This window comes from Octopus sinensis, linkage group LG1, assembly GCF_006345805.1.
Source record: "Octopus sinensis linkage group LG1, ASM634580v1, whole genome shotgun sequence".
NCBI lineage: Eukaryota > Metazoa > Mollusca > Cephalopoda > Octopoda > Octopodidae > Octopus > Octopus sinensis.
Genome location: NC_042997.1, coordinates 110,794,964 through 110,816,720, shown reverse-complemented (window position 1 = coordinate 110,816,720; position 21,757 = coordinate 110,794,964). Strand labels below are relative to the sequence as shown.

Sequence of the window (21,757 nt, the reverse complement as noted above, 5' to 3'; positions counted from 1 at the left end):
TACACACACGCACACACATCTACATAGACACACATATATGTTCATTAAATTAGTATATTATATTCATATAGACTCATGCATATATATATATAATATATCCTTAATACCTTAAAAATGTTTTAGCTCGAAGGCCGCGGCCATGCTGGGGCATCATATATATATACATACACACACACATAGAAATTACCTAGAAATTATGTTACAAAGTGCCATTCAAAAGGAAAAGATCCCACATATATGCACACACACACATATATACATACACACAGACACGTGTGTGTGTATGTGTCATCTAACCCATGCCAGCACAGAAAATAGATGTGAAACGATGAGATATAAGTGCGTGTGTATATACGTGAATGTACGCACACGTACACACACACACACATAGATGGGTATACTTATGGACACATATACACATGCAAACACACGCATAAACTTTTTAATAAAACGACAGATTGAAAACAACAACAACAATAATATAAATAATGATGATGATTATATTTGTTTTATTGGCCACAAGGACCCAAAACAACAACAATAATAATAATAAGGTGCGCCAGCTAGTCATGACTAGTCGATCCTTACTTTGTGTTTTTGTGTGTTATTTACTTTGTTTAAAAAATTATTTACTTTGGGCTTTTTATATACTTTGTTTAACAAAAATTATTTACTTTGTGTAAAAAAATTATTTATTTTGTGTTTTATTTACTTTGCTAGGTAATCGTTGTAGGATCAACTAGTCACGACTAGCTAGCGCGGATGCGCGACTACGCGTGTGCGCGCACCGGGACCACTGTTCGCTAGTAGTACCTAATAATAATAATAATAATAATAATAATACTAGGTGCGCTCTGCTCTACGTGAAAAACGGCAAAAAAGTCATAAAACTGTAGAAGATTCCGTCTTCGTGTTTGCCCAGAGCGGCGACCCTCACAACCCAAAGAAGCAGAAATTCCGGAAGGGGCGAATTTGTTAAAATGGACGCAACTGCCACGTTGCCGAAGTTGACTTATTAAAGAATTTGTTTGTATATTTTTTTCGTTTCCTGCCTTTTTTTCTCCTCTTCCTTCATCTTCATCTTCGGATGTGGGGGTAGGCTTTTCGTAGCCACTACTTAGAGCTGAGTTTGGCATCAGTCATCTCTCAGCCTCTAACACGAACACCACCGCATCGTTTTATTTCTGCAGCTTCTTCCCACATTCGAAGATGACTTTTCAAGAAATCCTCGCAGTTTTGGCTGTTGCCTTCTGCATTACCAAGGTCTGTATATTATTTTTCTTTAAACATCGATTAGATATATGGAAATCAATAAAATAGCCAAAAGATGAGGGTGGTGGAGGAGAAGTTCGCCGTTTTCTCTTATTTGGCAATTTCCAGATAAGTTTTTGTCTCGTCAGTAGAAAAAACTCGATACGAATAAATTGAAACAAGAATAAAAGAGATAAAGATTTACGAGATGGAGTTAAGTAAATTAAAACTAAAAATGAAAAGAACTTTTCGTTGAATTCATTAAGATGAAAATAATTATTGTCGTTAATTGGAACAAACTGGCGAGATTTAGTATAAATTTAGAAAGATCACCAAACAAGGGAGTCGCATTTACGTGGTCCTTCGACCTGTTAGAAACAGCTGCTAAATCTCTCTCATACTACATTCTATCATCTTAAAAAAGACGTAATTCGGGTCTAATTACCCATATTGGACGGAATGGTCAGCACTGGAATGTCTTTGAGCCTAAGTCTGCTCGATTAGGACTGACTGACCTGGGGCTAAACAACGATTGATGACAACCAGGTACATTGGATCATGAAGATCTCGATAAGAGACCCTCTTTACAAGAAAAGCACAACAGGCCCCCGGGGGAAATATTCTCGAGTTTTTGTGAGAGTTGTGTTGTGGCCTTCATTCTAAAAGGGAAAGTTTCTATCTTCGCGATCCTTATTATACTGCAATACCGCACGCAACCCCAAACTTAAATCAGAGTTTGTTAGGTTGGGAACAGCTGTTTAAAATATGCTGAGAATAAGATGGGATTGTCACGATTGGAGTGGAGATGGTCACGATTAATCTCAGGTCTTCCTGATCAGGAACAATTCACAATTGAGACTATCCATCTATCCAGCTAGCGATACATACATACATATGTACGTATACACATAAATATATGTGTATACACACACACACACACACACACACACGCACACACACCACACACACACACACACGCACGCACACACACACACGCGCACACACACACACACACACACGCACGCACGCACACACACACACACACGCACACACACACACACACACACACACACACACACGCACGCACACACACACAACACACACACACACACACACTGCCAAAAGTATATTTTTCATTCATTATTTCGTTCATGCAGTCTTTCGAATATTTGTTTTTCAAAAACAAAAATTATTGTCAACAGTTGTGTTTATGATTCGACCGCGGGGTGCGTGCATGATTGTGTATAAATGCGTGCATCTGTGTGATTACACACACACACGTCTATTGGCTTTTATAAGACAATATTGTATTTATTAACAATAATAATAATTTACTTTTGTTAACTAACACACCAGCGCTTGTCTTTTCCTGACGAATGGATGTTTTGATAAATTTATATCCATATATGTGTCAAACTTGACAACGGAAATATGAAGTTGTCAAACGTCCTCACATCTTGACCATTAATCACCACTTCCTTCCTTCAGACTTGCAAGACACAAATATTTGTTCTCTCTTTTCATCTCAGGATCCCATACCCTGGGCAGTTTCCCTCTATTCAAATTTCTTTCCAAACAGCAAGTTGCAAAACAAAAACGTTCCCACCTTTTACAGATTGACAAACTATTCAGTAACAAACCAAAATAGAAACTCAAATCCCACAAATAAATAAACGGCAAAACATTAGCTGCATAAAGATCCCATTATCACCTGTTTAATTTCTATAGTACCACAACAATAGCCAAATAAAATACGGGAGGTTTTTGTGCTGTATTCTGTGCAGTAATAACTATTTGTTTTTTTGGTCGAATTGCATCGTGTGATTCACGTTCTTCTTCCAAAACTCCACATCTCTGCTACTTCGTGTTGCACCGAATTTTAGGGGTTCCTACATGTGGTTCTTATTTTCAGTTGGGTAGAGGAAATATTGTAGTGATGTTTGGCTATTGTATAAGGTGTGGTGAGGTTTTGATTTGTCAGGGTTGCCCTGTCACCGTTTTAATGTGAGAAGATAAAGAAATATCGAACGTTGAATCCAGGCCACACACACACACATACATGCGAGCACACAGATACGTGAGTTAAGAACAACCCCATTACACGCAATAAAAAAACATACAATAACAAACATATACACGTACACACATTCACACACTCAACCACGCACACCCACACATACATGCACACTCACACACATACACGAAGTAAAAATATTTGTACAGAATGAAGATCGTCTGGACATTGGAGACTCGTTCCTAATATTTTAATCATAGACGCTGGTGTGGTCATGTAGTAAGAAGCTTGTTCCCCAACCACATAGTTCCAGGTTCAGTCCCACTGCGTGGCATCTTGAGAAAGTGTCTTCTACTACTGCCTCAGGCTGACTAAATCCTTGTGAGTGGATTTGGTCGATGGAAACTGAAAGAAGCCCATCGTATATATATATGGGGGGTTGGTGGATGTGGATGTACTTGCCCACCACCACCAGTGTTGGTCTGTTTATGCCACCATAACTTCAACCAAACAGACCCCAGCAATTTAACTAAACAGACCAGGTTTAATAAAAAATAAGTCCAGGGATCAAATTCATTTGACTAAAAAAAGTTGTTTGAGGCAGTGCCCCAGCATGGCCACTGTCTAATGACTGAAACAAGTGAAAGGTAAAAATCGAATGGCTCTGAGGGTCCAGTAAAGTAAAAACGGGAAACAAAGGGGTCAGAAAGGAAAATGGTTGAGAACCACCGGTAGCTCACCTTGTTAAATACCACAACCAAACATCCCTCACAAATCCAGTTATTGGACTGGGGTTAGGCAGTAACACTTATCTAGATTCATTAATGAAATATGAGATTTATAATTAAAACTTAATGGTAAGAAATAAATTTGTCTTACCTGACCTGATAACAGATTTTTCAAACTGAGAGAGTTTTTCTGTGGTCATTCAAACTGCTAGAAATTACGAATTTTGCTCAAATTACATCTTATTATTTTCAGAAAGAAAACCACACATCAAGTAATGTAGTTTTACAAATGTTTAAAATGACAGGGAAGTCATGGTTGGGATGGTTTCAGTCTGAAATTCTCTTGTGAGTGGAACAACAATGGAACAGTTTGTTTCACAGGAGGCGAACTAAGAATGAAGATACAAAGGCGAATATAATGACACATTTTTGTGCCATTATTTCTGTTAATATCAAGCTGGTTAGTAAATCTGGGACACTTTGGAAGTAACTGTCACAGTCGAGCGAGTGCTGATATAATAATAATAATAATGTATGAATAGGCAAAAGAACATATTTAATTGGTTTAAGATTAGTGTTGTAGAGAAAAAAAAGAACAAACTTAGCTGACTCAATTAGAAACAAATGCTTAATGACTTTATGAGAGTTAAATGCAATCAAGGCAAAGTGATTGACCCCTCTGGAATTTAAATTAGATTCATGTATGTGATGAGGGGATGAAAATATTAGCTTTAGGGCTGGGAGATAACTGCAGACATGTTTTGGTCTTATTCGACCTCTTCAGTCAAGTATTTCTTTCACTATGCTTGTTAGGCTTGGTGGTCGGTGAGGGATTCTTTGTTGGTTTAAAAGATGAGTAATCTGAATTTCTACCCACGGAATTTACATGTAAGTGGTTGAGTATTCCAGAACACACACATATATCCTTAATACAATTCTCAGGCTGAATCCATATAATACAATATCCTGCTGTACAATATCCACATGTTGGATGTGTTCTTCTATAGCCCTAGGCTGAGCAATGACTTGAAAGTGGATTTCATAGATATCTTACAGACTTTGGGCCCCTCTACGTTGAATAATTCGGCAACAATTAGTTTCAAAGGGGACATAACTCTAATTCTCTTTCATTTCTTTTTCCGTTTTTATTCACGCTTCTACTTTTTGTATCAACCTTTTTGTTTTTCTCTCATTGTTTTACCCATGGTTTCTCAGGTACCATTGTCTTGATTTTCAAATAGAACAGATCATGTGCTCAGAGCCTGAAGATTGCTTGGAGGCAAGGCACACTCTAAAACCTGCCTAGCCAAGTGTCTTCACAGCAAGAAACTAGCAGCAGTTTATACCTTTATACTGTGTACATTAAATGATATATATCGTGTGGTTGTGAGTTCGATTCCTGGACCAGGCCGTGTGTTGTGTTCTTGAGCAAGACTCTTTATTTCATGTTGATCCAGTTCACTCAGCTGTAGAAGTGAGTTGTAATGTCATTGATGCCAAACTGCATGGGACTCTGCTTTTCCCTTGGATAACATCAGTGGCGTGCAGGTGGGAGGCTGGTACGCATGGGCAAATGCTGGTCTTCCATAAACAACTTTGCCTGGACTTGTGCCTCAGAGGGTAACTTTCTAGGTGCAATCCCATGGTCATTCAGGACTGAAGGGGTCACCCTATGTGTGCATATAACCTTGTCTTGATGTTATGTGATAGCCGTGAACGAGCATCACTGTCATACAAGTGGTGTTGTTTCCAATCTTTCCTGAGATGCATGTCTGGTCATGGGGGGAAATACTGCCTTACTTGGAAACAGGTGAGGGTTGGTGACAGGAAGGACACCCAGTCATATGAAGTCTGCCTTAACAAATTCCCCCCTGACCCATGCAAACATTGAAATGTGAATGTTAAAATAGTGATGTTGATTGCAATGTATCCGAGCTGTAGGGGTGAAATAGCTGAGGAGATACAGCATCGAGTTACCCACTTCATACTTTGAATTCAAAACCTCCACAAATTTTGTGTTATCTGTTTGAGGCAGGTTACTTACTTCCATTGTAATTCTTCCTTGCTTCTGTGGATGCAGAGTGACAGAATGATTAAGAAGTTTACTTTGAAATCACAGGGTTTTGGATTCCTTTCTACTATGGGCACAAGGCCTGAAATTTTTGTGGAGGGGCCAGTCAATTTCATTGATCCCCAGCATGCAACTGGTACTTAATTTATTGACCCTGAAAAGATGGAAGGCAAAGTCAACCTCAGCGGATTTTAAACTCAGAACATAATGATGGGTGAAATACCGTTAAGCACTTCATCCAGAGTGCTAACATTTCTCCCAACTTGCCGCCTTACAAGGTTTTGGATTCAATTCCATTGTGTTGCTTCTTAGACAGGGCCCTCTTGAAGGTATGGGCACATTGGACAGCTGCTCTAGGGCTACAATTCTGATCAATGTATTCTGTGGCTTGCTGTCAATAAATTAATCCTAAATGCAGTGCTGAATTAAGCAAAAGATGCACGTGCTTAGGGCATGAAGGGAAGGGGGTCACCACAGAAATGGTAAATGGCTTACAGCACAAAAGAAATCGCTTTAAACTTGCTAACAATATTTGAAGCAATGTCTATGATGAAGAATATAATTTTAAAGTGTTCATGGTGTCACAGTGAGGATCTGGTCAAAGAATTTGCAATTGAAAAAAGAAGAAAACTTTCCAAATATAAAATGGAATTATACAAAAATAAACATTATTTTCCATCTTTCTGTTGGTTTTGTTTTATTTTGAAAAATAAAAATTTATTTTATGGTTTATTATTGTTTGTATTTTGAATTACATATATATATATAGGGGGTACCAAAATCTTGTAAGTGTTTAGGGCCTGTATGGGTCTTAATCCAGCTCTGTCCAGTGCATTGGTTTCTGGAAGGAAGTGGGGCTATGATACTATTAAGATGGCCCTGATCTTGGGTAAACATCTTTTACCATTTTTTTTAGATCAGTTCAAGTATTTATAGTGAAATGGAGTGGATAGAAACTGTGTGGAAGCCTTGGGAAAGAATTTGAAAGATACCTTCCTACACCCATGCTTTGTCTTTCTGATTCTGTCTGAAGTTTATGTTAACGGCACGTGTCCATGGAATACTCAACCACATATATGCTAATTCTATGGGAAGGTAACTCAGTTGATCATACTACTATCAAATGCCCATCAAAGAAACCACCAGAGGTCGTTCTACTTTTACTTCTACTCCTTGTTTCTGAAAAGCCTGGTGAAAGCAATGCTGTTACCCCTAACTTTTGTATTTCTGAGGTTGAAAAATAAGGTATTTATTTAAGGGCAAGGGAATGAAAGGGGGTCAGGTAATACACCTTAAAGTATCTGTTCTTACTCCTTACATTTAGAGTTCAAATCCCAGTATGGGTCTACTTGGGTGTGGGTCTTAATCCCTCACTTCATTCAACACCATCACCTGGTTCTTGGTTCTGTAACAAGTATTGAGGCCAGGGCCCCCTATCTAAAGATGCACTTTCTCTTTCTCCCCTACCTCTCTAGTGCCAACATCAGAGGCCCCATCAAGGGTTTTGAGCATGACCTTCCCTCTTGAATAAAAGATAAAAACACAACAAAACAAACTTCGTCTAACCTGTTTGTCCAAGATACAATATGTTTGAATTATGAACATGATAGTCATGGCTGGAAAGCCCTTAATTATCAAGCTGTTCAATCAAGGTTAACTCTGAGCTAATCAACAGCTGTGGCCTGTTTCTGATGATGTGAACTGGAAATTTCTAGTCTTCTTTCGATTCTTTGAAGTATAATGGTTAAAGGATAATTTCACATCTCTTTGCACAGTTCTTTGCATTTTTGCTGAACTCTGCAAAGTCTTTTGTGCTGTAGGTGTTTGGTAGTAGAAGGCAATGTTCCATTAGCATGGCCTACTCCTCCACATTCATAGGTGGTTGGGCCAGTCATGTAGCCATCATCTGAGCAAAACAACTTTTGATCAACCTGTCCTTGTCCTCAGGTGGTTAAGTGCCTTGCACAGAATCCATGGTGCTTCTAAACCAGGAGGGAGGCCTTCAGCAGGGTGTGGGGGATTGCCATGTCGATTGTACAAGAAAAATCTACACGGCAACAGTGACAGACAAGACTCCACATGACAGCAGTGATCATACGGTGATGGAATTCACATGGATCCTCTCCATGATAACTGGCTCAACTGGCCTCCGTGCCGGTGGCATGTAAAAAGCACCAATCCGATTGTGGCCATTGCCAGCCTCCCCTGGCACCTGTGCCGGTGGCACGTAAAAAGTATCCACTACACTCACGGAGTGGTTGGCATTAGGAAGGGCATCCAGCCGTAAAAACACTGCCAGATCAGACTGGAGCCTGGTGCAGCCTCCTAGCTTCCCAGACCCCGGTTGAACCGTCAACCCCATGCCAGCATGGAAAACGGACGTTAAATGATGATGATGATGATGATAAACAGCTTTATTTAGCAATTCACCCAGCAACATCCATAATTAATAATCCACATAAAAGTGCTTAACAAGAGTTTTCACAATGACAGATAAAAATCCACACAGCAGTCACGATAAACAAGAATTGACGTAAAGACAGCAACAGGCAAAAATCCATTTCTAATATTTACAATTTCCAAATAAGAACAAAAAATTATTTTCCAGAATATATCATAATTTTTAAAATCGTTAAAATTTACCTGATTGTCTATAAGAGGAAATTAGAAGCTGTAGTCCGCTATTAGTGGCCATTCTCTATATTTCCTTAACGGCATTGAATTCTGAAACCCAGGAGTTATATTTATTGCTATAATCATTGCAGATTATTATTATTATTATTATTATTATTTATTATTATTATTATTATTATTTTATTATTATTATTATTTATTATTATTATTATTATTTTTATTATTATTATTATTTTTTTTTTTCTTCTTCTTTCAAATTTGCTTCCATTTCTTGCCGAGTGTCTTCCCGACTCCTAGGGCAAAGAAACTCATAGTATACATTGGTAGGCCATTAAACTAAACTCAATAGTTCGTTCATTTTTTTTTCTTTTTTTTTAAAGTTAAATTAAAATACATGGATAGTAATAGTTCTCACAGCGACAATGCTCTTCTCAATACGTGTGATGTACCAGTTAAGACAATCTTTTGCACTTCTTGCAGGGATGGTAAGCCAGGGATCATTCTCATATAATTTTCGGTTCCCTTCTTGACCATTCCTAGTGCTCCTACGATCACTGGTATTGTAACCGCCTTGAGATGCCACATTTTCTCAATTTCAACGAGCAGGTCTTTATATTTTCAATAATAATAATAATAATAATAATAATAATAATAATAATAATAATAATAATAAATTATTATTATTATTATTTTTATTATTATTATTATTATTATTATTATTATTATTATTATTATTATTATTATTTTATGTTTGACTTTTGCTTTGCATTTGTACAAGTTGGCTCCAAGTCTCACCCAGAGACCTCAAGACAAGTTCATGTTATTATTATTATTATTAATATTGTTATTGTTGTTGTTGTTGTTGCTATAATCATTCATTGCGGATTATTACTGTACAAACAGAGATCTCATGTTACAATAACGTTAAAAATAACAAACTGACAACTTATGTCATAATAACACTGAAATTCATATCCAAAAACAGATGTTTACCAATACTCACCCTCTCCACGGTATTTTGTTTCCACTTTCTATTGTCCTTTCCCCTACTTATATCCTTCCCTCACCTCACCTTACCTCAGCAGTCTCCTCTACTGTTGTAGAGTCTGCTACACTGAACCTACAGAATGTATGCACACACCCCTCCTGCTCCTCCCTTTCCTCCTCCTTAAGTTCACCAACTCACTCTTAAGGTCACAGTGACACTAGTCAAATACTAGACTAAATACTTTGCTCATTGTATCTCTCTTACAACTACTCACCTCTTCAGTTATTTTTTATATATACATATATATATATATATATATATATCATCATCATCATCATCATCATTTAGCGTCCGTTCTCCATGCTAGCATGGGTTGGACGGTTCAACTGGGGTCTGTGAAGCTGGAAGGCTTCATCAGGCCCAGTCAGATCTGGCAGTGTTTCTACGGCTGGATGCCCTTCCTAACGCCAACCACTCCATGAGTGTAGTGGGTGCTTTTTACGTGCCACCCGCACAGGTGCCAGACAGAGCTGGCAAACGGCCATGAACGGATGGTGCTTTAACGTGTCACCGGCACGGGGCCAGGTGAGGCTGGCAACGGACACGAACGGATGGTGCTTTTATGTGCCACCAACACGGGGGCCAGACAGAGCTATATATATACACACATATATATTTATATAATAATAATAATCATTTGAGGGAATATAAATCCAAACTTACAGGGAAAAAAATTCAATTTAGAGATACTAAATCAAATTTCACACAATATAATATATATATATATATATATAAAAAATTAGAAAAAAAATCACCTTTTATCAATTAAAAATGAACAATTAAATTACACCATCTAGAAAATTACATATAATATAAATATTAAAATTAAAATAACAATAAAATATCAATGATTAAGTAAATTGCAAAAAAAAAAAATGTATATAATTAGTAGAATAACGACACGTGTTTCATGGCTATATTTAAGAAATTATTATAGTAGTAGTAAAATCACTTCGATATAAATATAGCCACTCATCAGGTTAAAAATAAACTAGAATAATAAAATAATTAATTGATAACTATACTTTAATATATATATATATATATATATATATATATATATATATGAAAATATACATAAGTGAAGACTAAAACAATACTTAAATTATTAAATACTTTAAAATTAATTAAAATGCACAATGCTAGTACAAGTCATTAAATTGTAATCAAAATAAGAAATGGTTCAAATATAGACAAACTCATTAAATAAGCTAACTATATAATTAATATACATGTGTAGTATCTATAGATTTAATATATCAATCTATAACATAGTTGACTAAATATCAAATAATATAATACCTAATTAACTAATTAATCCTTGATATTTTATTATTTTAATTTCGATATTTCTATTATATGTAATTTTCTAGATGGCGTAATTTAATTGTTCATTTTGAATTGATAAAAGATGGTGTCCTGTGGATGTGAACCTTCTTCAGCACTATATAATCAAGGAGGGGCCGTACCCTCTCCTACCACTGTTAAAGAGATTGCTAGAACTTTGGTTATCATGACAAGACTTGGGACGAATACTGCAGTTGTTTCCCCGTTGCCTTCTCCAGGCTTGTGGGATTTGAACTCAGAATGTAGAGAGCCAGAAGATATGCCTTAAAGTACCTCTGGCCAATGTTCAGCAATTCTACCAATCTCCCACCTGCAGAGAATGTGAAAGGAAGTGTTTTGCTCAAGAACATAATGTGCCGCCCAGTCAAGGAATCGAACCACAGTGCAATGACATGAGTGCAACACCCTACCCAACAGGCCATGTGCCTTCACATACACACACACAGACAGCTACCATTATCTGTGACTATTCCTCTTTTTATTCATCCTCTGCTCCGCTCACTTTGTATCCCAGTTCTCCTTATTACCCATAATTCCCATTTTTCTTCCTCTTTCTACTCCTCCTTCCCACTATTGCTCAACTATCCCCTTATAACTGTCCCCCCTCTTTTACATACAATCCCCTCCTCTTCACTAATAGGCCGTAATAGTCCGTCTGTTGTTAATGACAACCAAGGTCATCATCACATGGAAGGAGAAGACAGGGCATGATGTGTCCAGCTGTGCTTGATCAATCCAATGCGTGCTACAAAGGGTCCGATGCAGGTCAGGCCCTTGTGGGACCGAAAGCAAAGATTTGGCCATGGACTTGTATCGTTTGTGTCTTCTTTGTGCCCCCTGCAACTCTGCTCTGTTCGTAGGAGGTGGCACCTCTTTTGTTGCAGCTTAGCCAAGCAGGGTGGTCTTGCGCTTGCATGTCCCGGGTGGTGGGGTCGATCTCAAAGCTCTTCAATCAGCCATATGAAAAACAGTCTTTAAATCAAAATCAAATTCAATGACTGGCATCCGTGCTAGCGGGGTGCAAAGAGCACCATATGAGTGTGATCGTTTGACAGAGCGGCTAACTGGCTTCTGTGCAAGTGGCACATAAAAGGCACCATTCGAGTGTGATCGTTACCAGCGTCGCCTTACTGGCACTCGTGCCCGTGCTAGTTGGATGCCAAGAGCACCATTCGAGCGTGATCATTGCCAGAGCAGCCAACTGGCTTCTGTGCCGCTGGCATGTAAAAGGGCACCATTCAAGCGTGATCGTTACCAACGTCGCCTTACTGGCACTTGTGCCTGAGGCATGTGTAAAAAGATTTGAGCAAGGTCATTGCCAGTACCACCTGACTGGCCCCCGTGCTGGTGGCACGTAAAAGGCACCCACTACACTCTCAGAGTGGTTGACTTTAGGAAGGGCATCCAGCTGTAGAAACTCTGCCAGATCAAGATTGGAGCCTGGTGCAGCCATCTGGTTCGCCAGCCCTCAGTCAAAATCGTCCAACCCATGCTAGCATGGAAAGCGGCCGTTAAACGATGATGATGATTACCTGAGCTGTTGACTTCCTGAACCAACTTATATGCTCTCTGGTGACCTGTAACACTACCCACGTGACTCCTTCTTCCACCTCACTCACGCCTGTCTTCTTAGGTCGGGTTGGTGCATAATTATTGCGGCTTTTTTTAAAATAAATTTTATTCAACAAAAACAATAACAATATTTAACAAAAACATCTTTAAATGATTATTCCGGAGCATATTCACCATCTACTTCAATAACTGCCTCCCATTTGCTTGGCAACCGGTCGGAATAACCATTTAAAGATATTTTTGCTAAATGTTGTTGTTGTTTTTGTTGAATAAAATTTGTTGAAACAAAAAGCCGCAATAATTATGCACCAACCTAATTAATACTTACTATAACATCTCTCGTTTGTTCAGTTTACAACCCAGATATAAATACCACCACCATCAACACTATCACAACGATTACCACCACCACCGACACCACCATCTCCACCACCACCGCCGCCCCCCATCACTACCACCATCCCCACCACCTCCACAATATCACTGGTGCTATAAATGTAAAGTTTTCGTACACCAGTTCTTCTCTATTTCTTTCTAATCACTTAATTTCTCTTTTCCAAAAATATATTTTTAATGAGTTTTTGTCTTTTTCTCAACATTTATATTCTGTTTATTACTTTTATGCTTTTTTTGGTACAATATTTTACTTACTGTGTTTGTGTGTGTGTATGTGTGTGTTTGTGTGTATACTTATATATATAGGTACAGGAGTGGCTGTGTGGTAAGTAGCTTGCTAACCAACCACATGGTTCTGGGTTCAGTCCTACTGCATGGCACTTTGGGCAAAAGTCTTCTACTATAGCCTTGGGCCAACTACAGCCTTGTGAGTGGATTTGGTAGATAGAAACTGAAAGAAGCCCATTGTATATGTGTGTGTGGTTGTGTATGTATTTGTGTGTCCATGTTTGTCCCCCACCAACATCGCTTGATAACCGATGCTGGTGTGTAAACGTCCCCCGTAACCTAGCGGTTCGGCAAAAGAAACCAATAGAATAAGTACTAGGCTTACAAAGAATAAGTCCTGGGGTCGATTTACTTGACTAAAGGTGGTGCTCCAGCATGGCCACAGTCAAATGACTGAAACAAGTAAAAGAATAAAAGAAGAATATATATGTGAAGGAGTGCAGCATGGTGGTTAGGGTACTCAACTCCTGATCATGAGGTTATGAGTTCCAATTCTTGCTGGGTCACTGTGTCCTTCAGCAAGACACTTTATTTCACGTTGCATCAGTCCACTCAGCTGGTGAAAATTAATAGTATCTGTTTTTCAAAGGGCCCAGCCTTGTCACACTTTATCTCACACTGAATCTTCTTGGGAAACTACATTAAGGATATGCATGTTTGTGGAATACTCAGCCACTTACATTGTAATTTCACGTGCAAGCTGTTCCATTAAGCGGACCAACTGGAACACTCTTCATTGAAACCAACAGAGTTTCAGTTTATATATATATATATAATATAATTATTTGAGGGAATATGAATCCAAACTTACAGGGAAAAAAATTCAATTTAGAAATACTAAATCAAATTTCACACAATATAATATATATATATATATATAAAAAAAATTAGAAAAAAAATCACCTTTTATCAATTCAAAATGAACAATTAAATTACACCATCTAGAAAATTACATATAATAGAAATATTAAAATTAAAATAACAATAAAATACCAATGATTAAGTAAATAGCAAAAAAAAAAAAAACGTATATAATTGGTATATATATATATATACATTAGCAGAGATACCCAGCATTGGTCGGGATTAAAAGTGGCATAGTTTTTTATTGTTTTATTTGCTTCGGACATATGACTGTGGCCATGCTTGAACACCACCTTTAGTCAAAGAAATTGACCCCAGGATTTATTCTTTGTAAGCCTAGTAGTTATTCTATCAGTGTGTTTTGCCAAATAGCTAAGTTACAGGGATATAAACACAGTAACATTGGTTGCCAAGACAGACACATTCTCAGTTTTATATATTTATATATATATATATATTACTGAGAGTCCACTCTGCTGAGTTGTTGGTGTTAGGAAGGGCATCCAGCTGTAAAAATTCTGCCAAAACAGTCACAGAAATCTGGTAAGGTGACGCTGGCAACAGTCATGCTCAAATGGTGCTATTTATGTGCCACTGGCACGGGAGCCAATCAGCGGCCCTGGCAATGCCCCTCCACCATCGCTTGACAACCGATGTTGGTATGTTTACATCCCCGTAACCTAGCAGTTCAGCAAAAAAGAGACCAATAAAATAAATACCAGGCTTACAAAGAATAAGTCCTGGGGTTGATTTTTTTTTTTTTTTAAAAGGCCGTGCTCCAGCATGGCCGCAATCAAATGGCTGAAACAAACAAAAGAATTCAGAATGAATGTTTTTTTATGTCACTTTAGAATTGTAGAACAGCAAAGAGAAACACAAAAATTATCAGAAGCAATCAAACAATGGCTTGTGAGGCCAAAGCGTAACAGCTGCCATCTGGCTGAAACTCAAACGAGGAAGTATAATGCTTCTCGCTTCATAGATTTATAGATTTTTGATGTTTTTCTTTGGTTTTTATTGAAAAAGCAATAAAGAATGATTTGTTCAAAAATTGTTGACATTTTTCCGCTGTTTGGTTTTTGTTTTAGGCTGGCGAAACCACCGTCTCCAAGATGGTCTTTTTTGACATTGAAATTGGCGGCAAAGAAGCTGGCCGAATTGAGTTTGGTCTTTTTATGGAAACAACTCCAAAAACTGCAGAAAACTTCTATCAATTGGCAACTGGAGAAAATGGTTATGGTTACAAAGGCTCCAAATTCCATCGAGTTATTAAAGATTTTATGATCCAAGGTTGGTCTACAAATTTGGGGTTTTTTAATGATTATTCATATTCGTTTTTTTTTATGATCCAAGGCCAGTTATCATCATCATCATCACACTCATCATCACCACCACCACCACCATCATCATCATCACCATCACCATCACCATCATCATCCTCATCATCACTGCTGTTGCCATCATTGTTATCATGACTTAATGTCTGTCTTCCACGCTGGCATGGGTTGGATGGTTTGATGAGCTCCAACAAACAAAGGAACCCGCATTGAGCCCCAGTGACTTCTGTCGGCACGGTTTCCACAGCTGGACTCCCTTAGTAAGGCCAATCAATTCACAGACTGCTCTTGGTACATTTTTCGTGACACTGGCACTCGTGAGGTTACTGTGTAACTTGCCAGACAAAGAAAATAAAAGCCATTGAGGTGGTGGTGAGGGCGTGGTGGGTTCCTGGCAGATGCTGAGAGGCTGAATTACGATTGGGAGACAAGCAAAGGTGCCTTGTTATGGAGGAGATACATGGGTTGCCCTGCGTTATATAAAGGGTAGGTGGGAGTAATTGACAGGAAGATAAGGATGATGGTGTAAGGTGTCAGAGCCTATTAGAAGGTGAGTAGAAGGGAGAGGATGGATAAAGAATTGGGAAGGGTGGAGGAATAAGTTCATAAGAGAATGAGAGGAGAGTGACAGATGGTTAGAGATGGGGGTAGGAGTGAATGTAGTGACTGATGAACAAGGGTGGCGGAGGGATCAATGGAAAATATCAGTAAAGTGGTGAGCTGGCAGAATCGTTAGCACGCTGGACGAAATGCTTAGTGGTATTTCATCTGCCGTTACGTTCTGAGTTAAAATTCCGCCGAGGTAGACTTTGTCTTTCATTCTTTCGGGGGTCGATAAATTAAGTACCAGTTACGCACTGGGGTCGATATAATCGACTTAATCCGTTTGTCTGTCCTTGTTTGTCCCTTCTGTGTTTAGCCCCTTGTGGGTAGTAAAGAAATAGGTATTTCATCTGCCGCTACATTCTGAGTTCACATCCTGCCGAGGTCGACTTTGCCTTTCATCCTTTCGGGTGTTGATTAAATAAGTACTAGTTACGCACTAGAAGTGGTTTGGGGGAGGGGGGAGTAGGAGGAAGAGGAGTGTAACAAACTGGTTGACAGATGAAAAAACAAACCGAGGGAGATTATGGGAACTAGATAGAAGTTACTAATTCTGAAACATGTTGACAGCCACAAGACCCCCCCCCTGCTTCACCCTACACATATACAACCCTTGGAAACATACAGACTCTAACACCTCATTTATTTCCAAGATTCCCTAGTTTTCATTTTCATCATTACCATTACAACCATCATCATCATCGTCATCATCACTTTATCCTGTTTTATTTCCTTGTTGGTGTGGGTTAGCTAGGTCTGTAAATAACACGTCTTACTGCTCATCTCTCAATGTAAGTATGATTGTTTCTTCTTTATCCTCAGGTGGTGATTTCACTGATTTTGATGGTCGTGGTGGCAAGAGTATTTATGGTTACCAGTTCGACGATGAAAACTTTACACTTAACCACACAGGACCTGGATGGCTCAGTATGGCAAATGCAGGTAAGAATCAAAATTGAATGTGTCTAAAACCATACCTCCCATCCTAACCTGGATGGTATGGTACCACATATGTCAATAAGGATAGTATGGTTGTTAAAACATACCCTTCATGTTAACATGTGGTGAGGCTGTTTAAACACACCCTTCGTGTTAACATGTGGTAAGGCTTTTTAAACACACCCTTCGTGTTAACATGTGGTAAGGCTGTTTAAACACACCCTTCATGTTAACATATGGTAAGGCTGTTTAAACACACCTTCGTGTTAACATGTGGTAAGGCTGTTTAAACATACCCCTTGTAAGGAAATGAGTGGTATGGTTATTAAAAACATTCCCCTCATGTTGAAATGAGGGGTATGGTTGTAGAAACATGATACCCATGCTAATCTGAGTGGTATGTTGCTGTTATTGTTAAAATTTGAAATTTATAGATGACACAGATGACTTTACAGCAATCTCTCGTTCTCTTACTGATTTGCTGCAAGTGAAATAATCTGCATAACAAATGAAAGTCTAGGAGCTGTGAACTAAATTCAGACCATAGAAAATTCTAGTTTTTCTCAATATTTTGAATAAGTGAAAAAATCTCCATCTCTCGCCAACATTAAACAAACACCTTTTTATGAGAACTTCAATTTTTTGGTGACTTGCTAGTCCTTATGACAGATCTTTATCTTCTGGGGAAGAAATTTTCAATTCATACATATCATCATCTTCATCATCGTTGTCATCATCATTTAATGTCCACTTTCCATGCTGGCATGGGTTGGACAGTTTGACTGAGGACTGGCAGGCTGATGGGGTTGCACCATATTCGGATCTGATTTTGCAAGGTTTCTACAGCTGGATGCCTTTCCTAATGCCAACCACTTTGAGAGTGTGGTGGGTGCTTTACATGTCACCAACATGTGGGCCAGTCAGGCGGCACTGGCAATGACCACACTGGAATAGTGCATTTTACGTGCCACCAGCTGGGGGGGGGGGGGGCAGTCAGATAGCACTGTTAACGACCACACTCCAATGGTTTTTTTTTACATGTCACCAGCTTGGGGATCAGTCAGGTGGCACTGGCAATGACCACACTCGAATGGTGCTTTTTATGTGCCACCAGCATGGGGGCCAGTCAAGTAGAACTGGCAATGACCACATTCGAATAGTGCTTTTTACATGTCACCAGCACCGCCTGACTGGCACCCGTGTTGGTGGCACGTAAAAAGTAACATACGAATGTGACCGATGCCAGTGCCATCTGACTGGTCTTGTTCCAGTGGCATATAAAAAGCACCATACAAACATGGTTGATGCTAGTACTGCCTGACTGGCTCCTGTGTCAGTGGCATGTAAAAAAACACCATTCGAGCGTGATCATTGCCAGTGCTCCCTGACTGGCCCACATGCCGGTGGCACGTAAAAAGCACCCACTACACCCTCGGAGTGGTTGGCATTAGGAAGGGCATCCAGCTGTAGAAACCTTGCCAGATCAGATTGGAGCCTGGTACAGCCTTCTGGCTTGTCAGTCCTCAGTCAAACTGTCCAACCCATACCAGCATGGAAAGCAGACGTTAAACAATGATGATGATGATGATGATGAAAGTAATTCAACAGAAATATGCTACCAAATGAGTTAATTACTGAAATGGCTCATTGATAGTTCTGGTGTAAAAATGTCTTGTTTTTGACTTTGTCAATGTTTGTTGTCACGTGATCATGTGACTGACAAAGATGTCAGATGTTGTTACACATCACTGATCACAATGTGCTTTTTTGCGTTGTTTTAGCCCTCAAATGATGCCATCCTACTGGCTAGGTGAGCAGGCCAACATTCCCCTCCCCCAGCGATCAAAGGGAGACTGTAGTGATATGAAATGAATTGTTTTGCTCAAGAACTCAATGTGTCACCCAGTTAGGGAATTGAACCCGTGATCTAGCAGTTGTGAACACAACAACCGAACCACTAGGCCATGCGCCTTCAAATGTCATTTGTATTTATTCTTTTACTTGTTTCAGTCGTTTGACTGTGGTCATGCTGGAGCACTGGCTTTAGTTGTACAAATCGACCCCAGGACTTATTCTTTATAAGCCTAGCACTTATTCTATCAGTCTCTTTTTGCTGAACTGCTAAGTTATCGGTATGTTAACACACCAACATCAGTTGTCAAGCAATGGTGGGGTACAAACACAGACACACAAACATACAAATATATACATATACACACACACATATATATATATACAATGGGCTACTTTCAGTTTCTGTCTACCAAATTCACTCTCAAGGCTTTGGTTGGCCCAAGACTATAGTAGAAGAGACTTGCCCAAGGTGTCACACAGTGGGACACTTGCCTAAGGTGCCACACAGTGAGACACTTGCCTAAGGTGTCACACAGTGGGACACTTGCCCAAAGTGTCACGCAGTGAGACACTTGCCTAAGGTTTCACACAGTGGGACACATGCCCAAGGTGCCATGCAGTGAGACACTTGCCCAAGGTGCCATGCAGTGGGATACTTGCCCAAGGTGTTACACAGTGGGACACTTGCCCAAGGTGCCACACAGTGAGACACTTGCCCAAGGTGTCACACAGTGAGACACTTGCCCAAGGTGTTACACAGTGGGATACTTGCCCAAGGTGCCACGTAGTGAGACGCTTGCCCAAGGTATCACACAGTGGGACACTTGCCCAAGGTCCACACAGTGAGACACTTGCCCATGGTTCCACGCAATGAGACACATGCCCAAGGTGCCATGCAGTGAGACACTTGCTCATGGTGGCATGCAGTGAGACACTTGCCCAAGGTGCCACTTGTAAATATTGTTTTTTTTTCACCCCCTTTACAACCAAAAGTAAAAAAAAATGAAAAGTCTGATGTAACTTCTGTTTCTCCCTAATGCAGGCACCGATACAAATGGATCCCAGTTCTTTATTACAACAATAATCACCAAGTGGTTGGATGGACACCACACTGTCTTTGGCAAGGTGATCAAAGGCATGGATGTTGTTCGCAAAATTGAGTCCACAGACACAGACGATAAGGACCGACCTCTGCAAGATGTTGTTATTGCTGCATGTGGCAGTGTGCCGATGAGTTCTCCATTTGATGTCAGCAAGGAAGGAATAACTGACTGACTACTCACTCACGTTTATCTTTTTTGAGTTCGAAAATTAGATTTATTTAAAATAAAATTTTGTAAAATATATTCAAATGAATATAAAAAAAAAAAATTAATACATACATATAAAAACAAAAAGAGGTTTCTATTTGCAAAAATGCTTTTAATTTTGAAATTTTCATTAACTTTTATCATTATTTTTGCTATAAATTTTTTTGTTTATGAATAGTGAATATGTGTTAAAATGAAAATTAGTTTAAATTAATTTTATGGACATATCTAGATTTTTTCCCATTTGGCTAATAATTTTTTTATGAATTATGATACAAGTTTTTTTTTAAATTTTTAATGAAAATTTAATATTTTGAATATAAAATATATTTTTTCTATTTACCAGTTTATCATGTTATACTGACAAAATATTACCTACAAAAGTTGTGGAAGCAATTATACCAGATCAAATTGGTCTTCATTTAGTCCTATAGAACCTGGACCATAATCTTTCAAAGTGAAATTTTTGCTCATCAGAGATGCTATTTCACTCAGATAATCCTTTCACTGCATTTCTTGATCCCACCTGTACCATATACTCCTCCAACTGATTAACTATAAATAGAAGGTTCATTACAATGTCTCTGCCAAATTTGAGCAAGAAGACTCAAATCTGCATTTATTAAAGATCTTAAAATGTTCATTTATAAAAGAAATGTTATATATATGTGCTAGCAGCAGCATATTGGGAATGTAAATCAGAAAAGTACAAATTTCATATATATTTCATAATTTACTCTACAGCTGTTTCAACAAAGTAAAGACATAATCATATGTATAATTACATAATTATTAGGTTGTCCGGAAAGTTTTGAGCACTTTTTAATACGCAAAAATGAATATACTTCATAAACTGTACTTTTAGAAACTTCCAACTCCTTTGCAAGTTCTCTAGTCATGATATTTGAATGTTCTTCGATTTTTGCCTTCAAAGTATCTTCACCCCATTTTGAAGGTCTTCTACTGCGACTGTCATTTCCAAGCTAAGTTCTCCAGCTTTAAATTTTGCAAACCACCTTCGAACAGTTGCTTCACCTACAGCATCATCATCACCATAAACTTCGTAAATGTTTTTACAAGTCTTTGCAGCATTTTCTCCTTTTTTTAAGAAAGCAAAGTATTACAACGGGAATATGAAATTGTTGGTTATCTATTTCAAATGTGTCAATAAAGGGCAACCAGAAAGAAAGATAAATCTGTTTTTAGTAGGGAACAAAGAAGAGATGCACTACCACTTCAAGCAACACCAAAGTTTTGACTGTATCACATTTCATGTATGTTCAATGAAGAGTTAAAATATTTAGCTTAAAAATGCACAGAACTTTCTGGACATCCTAATGACATACATAATTAGTTTAAAAGATATTTTAAAAGATTTTTCATTTTTCTCCTGAAGAAATGGGTAACCCATAACTTTTAACTTAATCATTTTATGTTAATCAACATATATATATAAATGATAATGTTTGACTCTATTGAAACAGCTGTAGAAAATATTAAA

At 38.5% G+C, this 21,757-nt stretch overlaps 2 protein-coding genes across 4 annotated transcripts in view; one reads left to right on the top strand and one right to left on the bottom strand.

The window, feature by feature from the left end:
- The window catches only part of LOC115211585 (UDP-galactose translocator), an 81,213-nt gene extending 76,748 nt beyond the window's left edge, over positions 1-4,465 (bottom strand). Inside the window, exons 1-2 of one of the 3 annotated variants that reach the window (XM_036503797.1) lie at positions 4,238-4,465; positions 4,145-4,187 (exon numbers count right to left, since the gene is read on the bottom strand). Coding sequence is in view for 1 of the 3 variants with exons in the window: in XM_036503774.1 (XP_036359667.1) it covers positions 4,145-4,193 (49 nt within the window). In the remaining 2 variants the exon portion in view is untranslated. Of the gene's footprint in view, positions 1-4,144 lie in introns of all 3 variants that reach the window. The other 2 variants (XM_036503774.1, XM_036503795.1) reach the window with 2 other exon arrangements.
- Positions 1,098-21,441, top strand: LOC115211723 (peptidyl-prolyl cis-trans isomerase B). The gene is made up of 4 exons (XM_029780381.2): positions 1,098-1,263; positions 15,302-15,503; positions 16,976-17,095; positions 19,989-21,441. The coding sequence occupies exons 1-4, from the start codon at positions 1,210-1,212 to the stop codon at positions 20,219-20,221; spliced, it is 609 nt and encodes a 202-aa protein (XP_029636241.1). The 5' UTR covers positions 1,098-1,209; the 3' UTR covers positions 20,222-21,441.
- The last annotated feature ends 316 nt before the right edge of the window (positions 21,442-21,757 follow it).

Bases quoted from the DNA above. Each gene is read 5' to 3' on its own strand.
- LOC115211723 (XM_029780381.2), top strand. From the start codon at position 1,210: ATGACTTTTCAAGAAATCCTCGCAGTTTTGGCTGTTGCCTTCTGCATT. The intron at 15,504-16,975 runs GTTGGTCTACAA...CTTTATCCTCAG, and splicing joins TAAAGATTTTATGATCCAAG to GTGGTGATTTCACTGATTTT. The intron at 17,096-19,988 runs GTAAGAATCAAA...TCCCTAATGCAG, and splicing joins GCTCAGTATGGCAAATGCAG to GCACCGATACAAATGGATCC.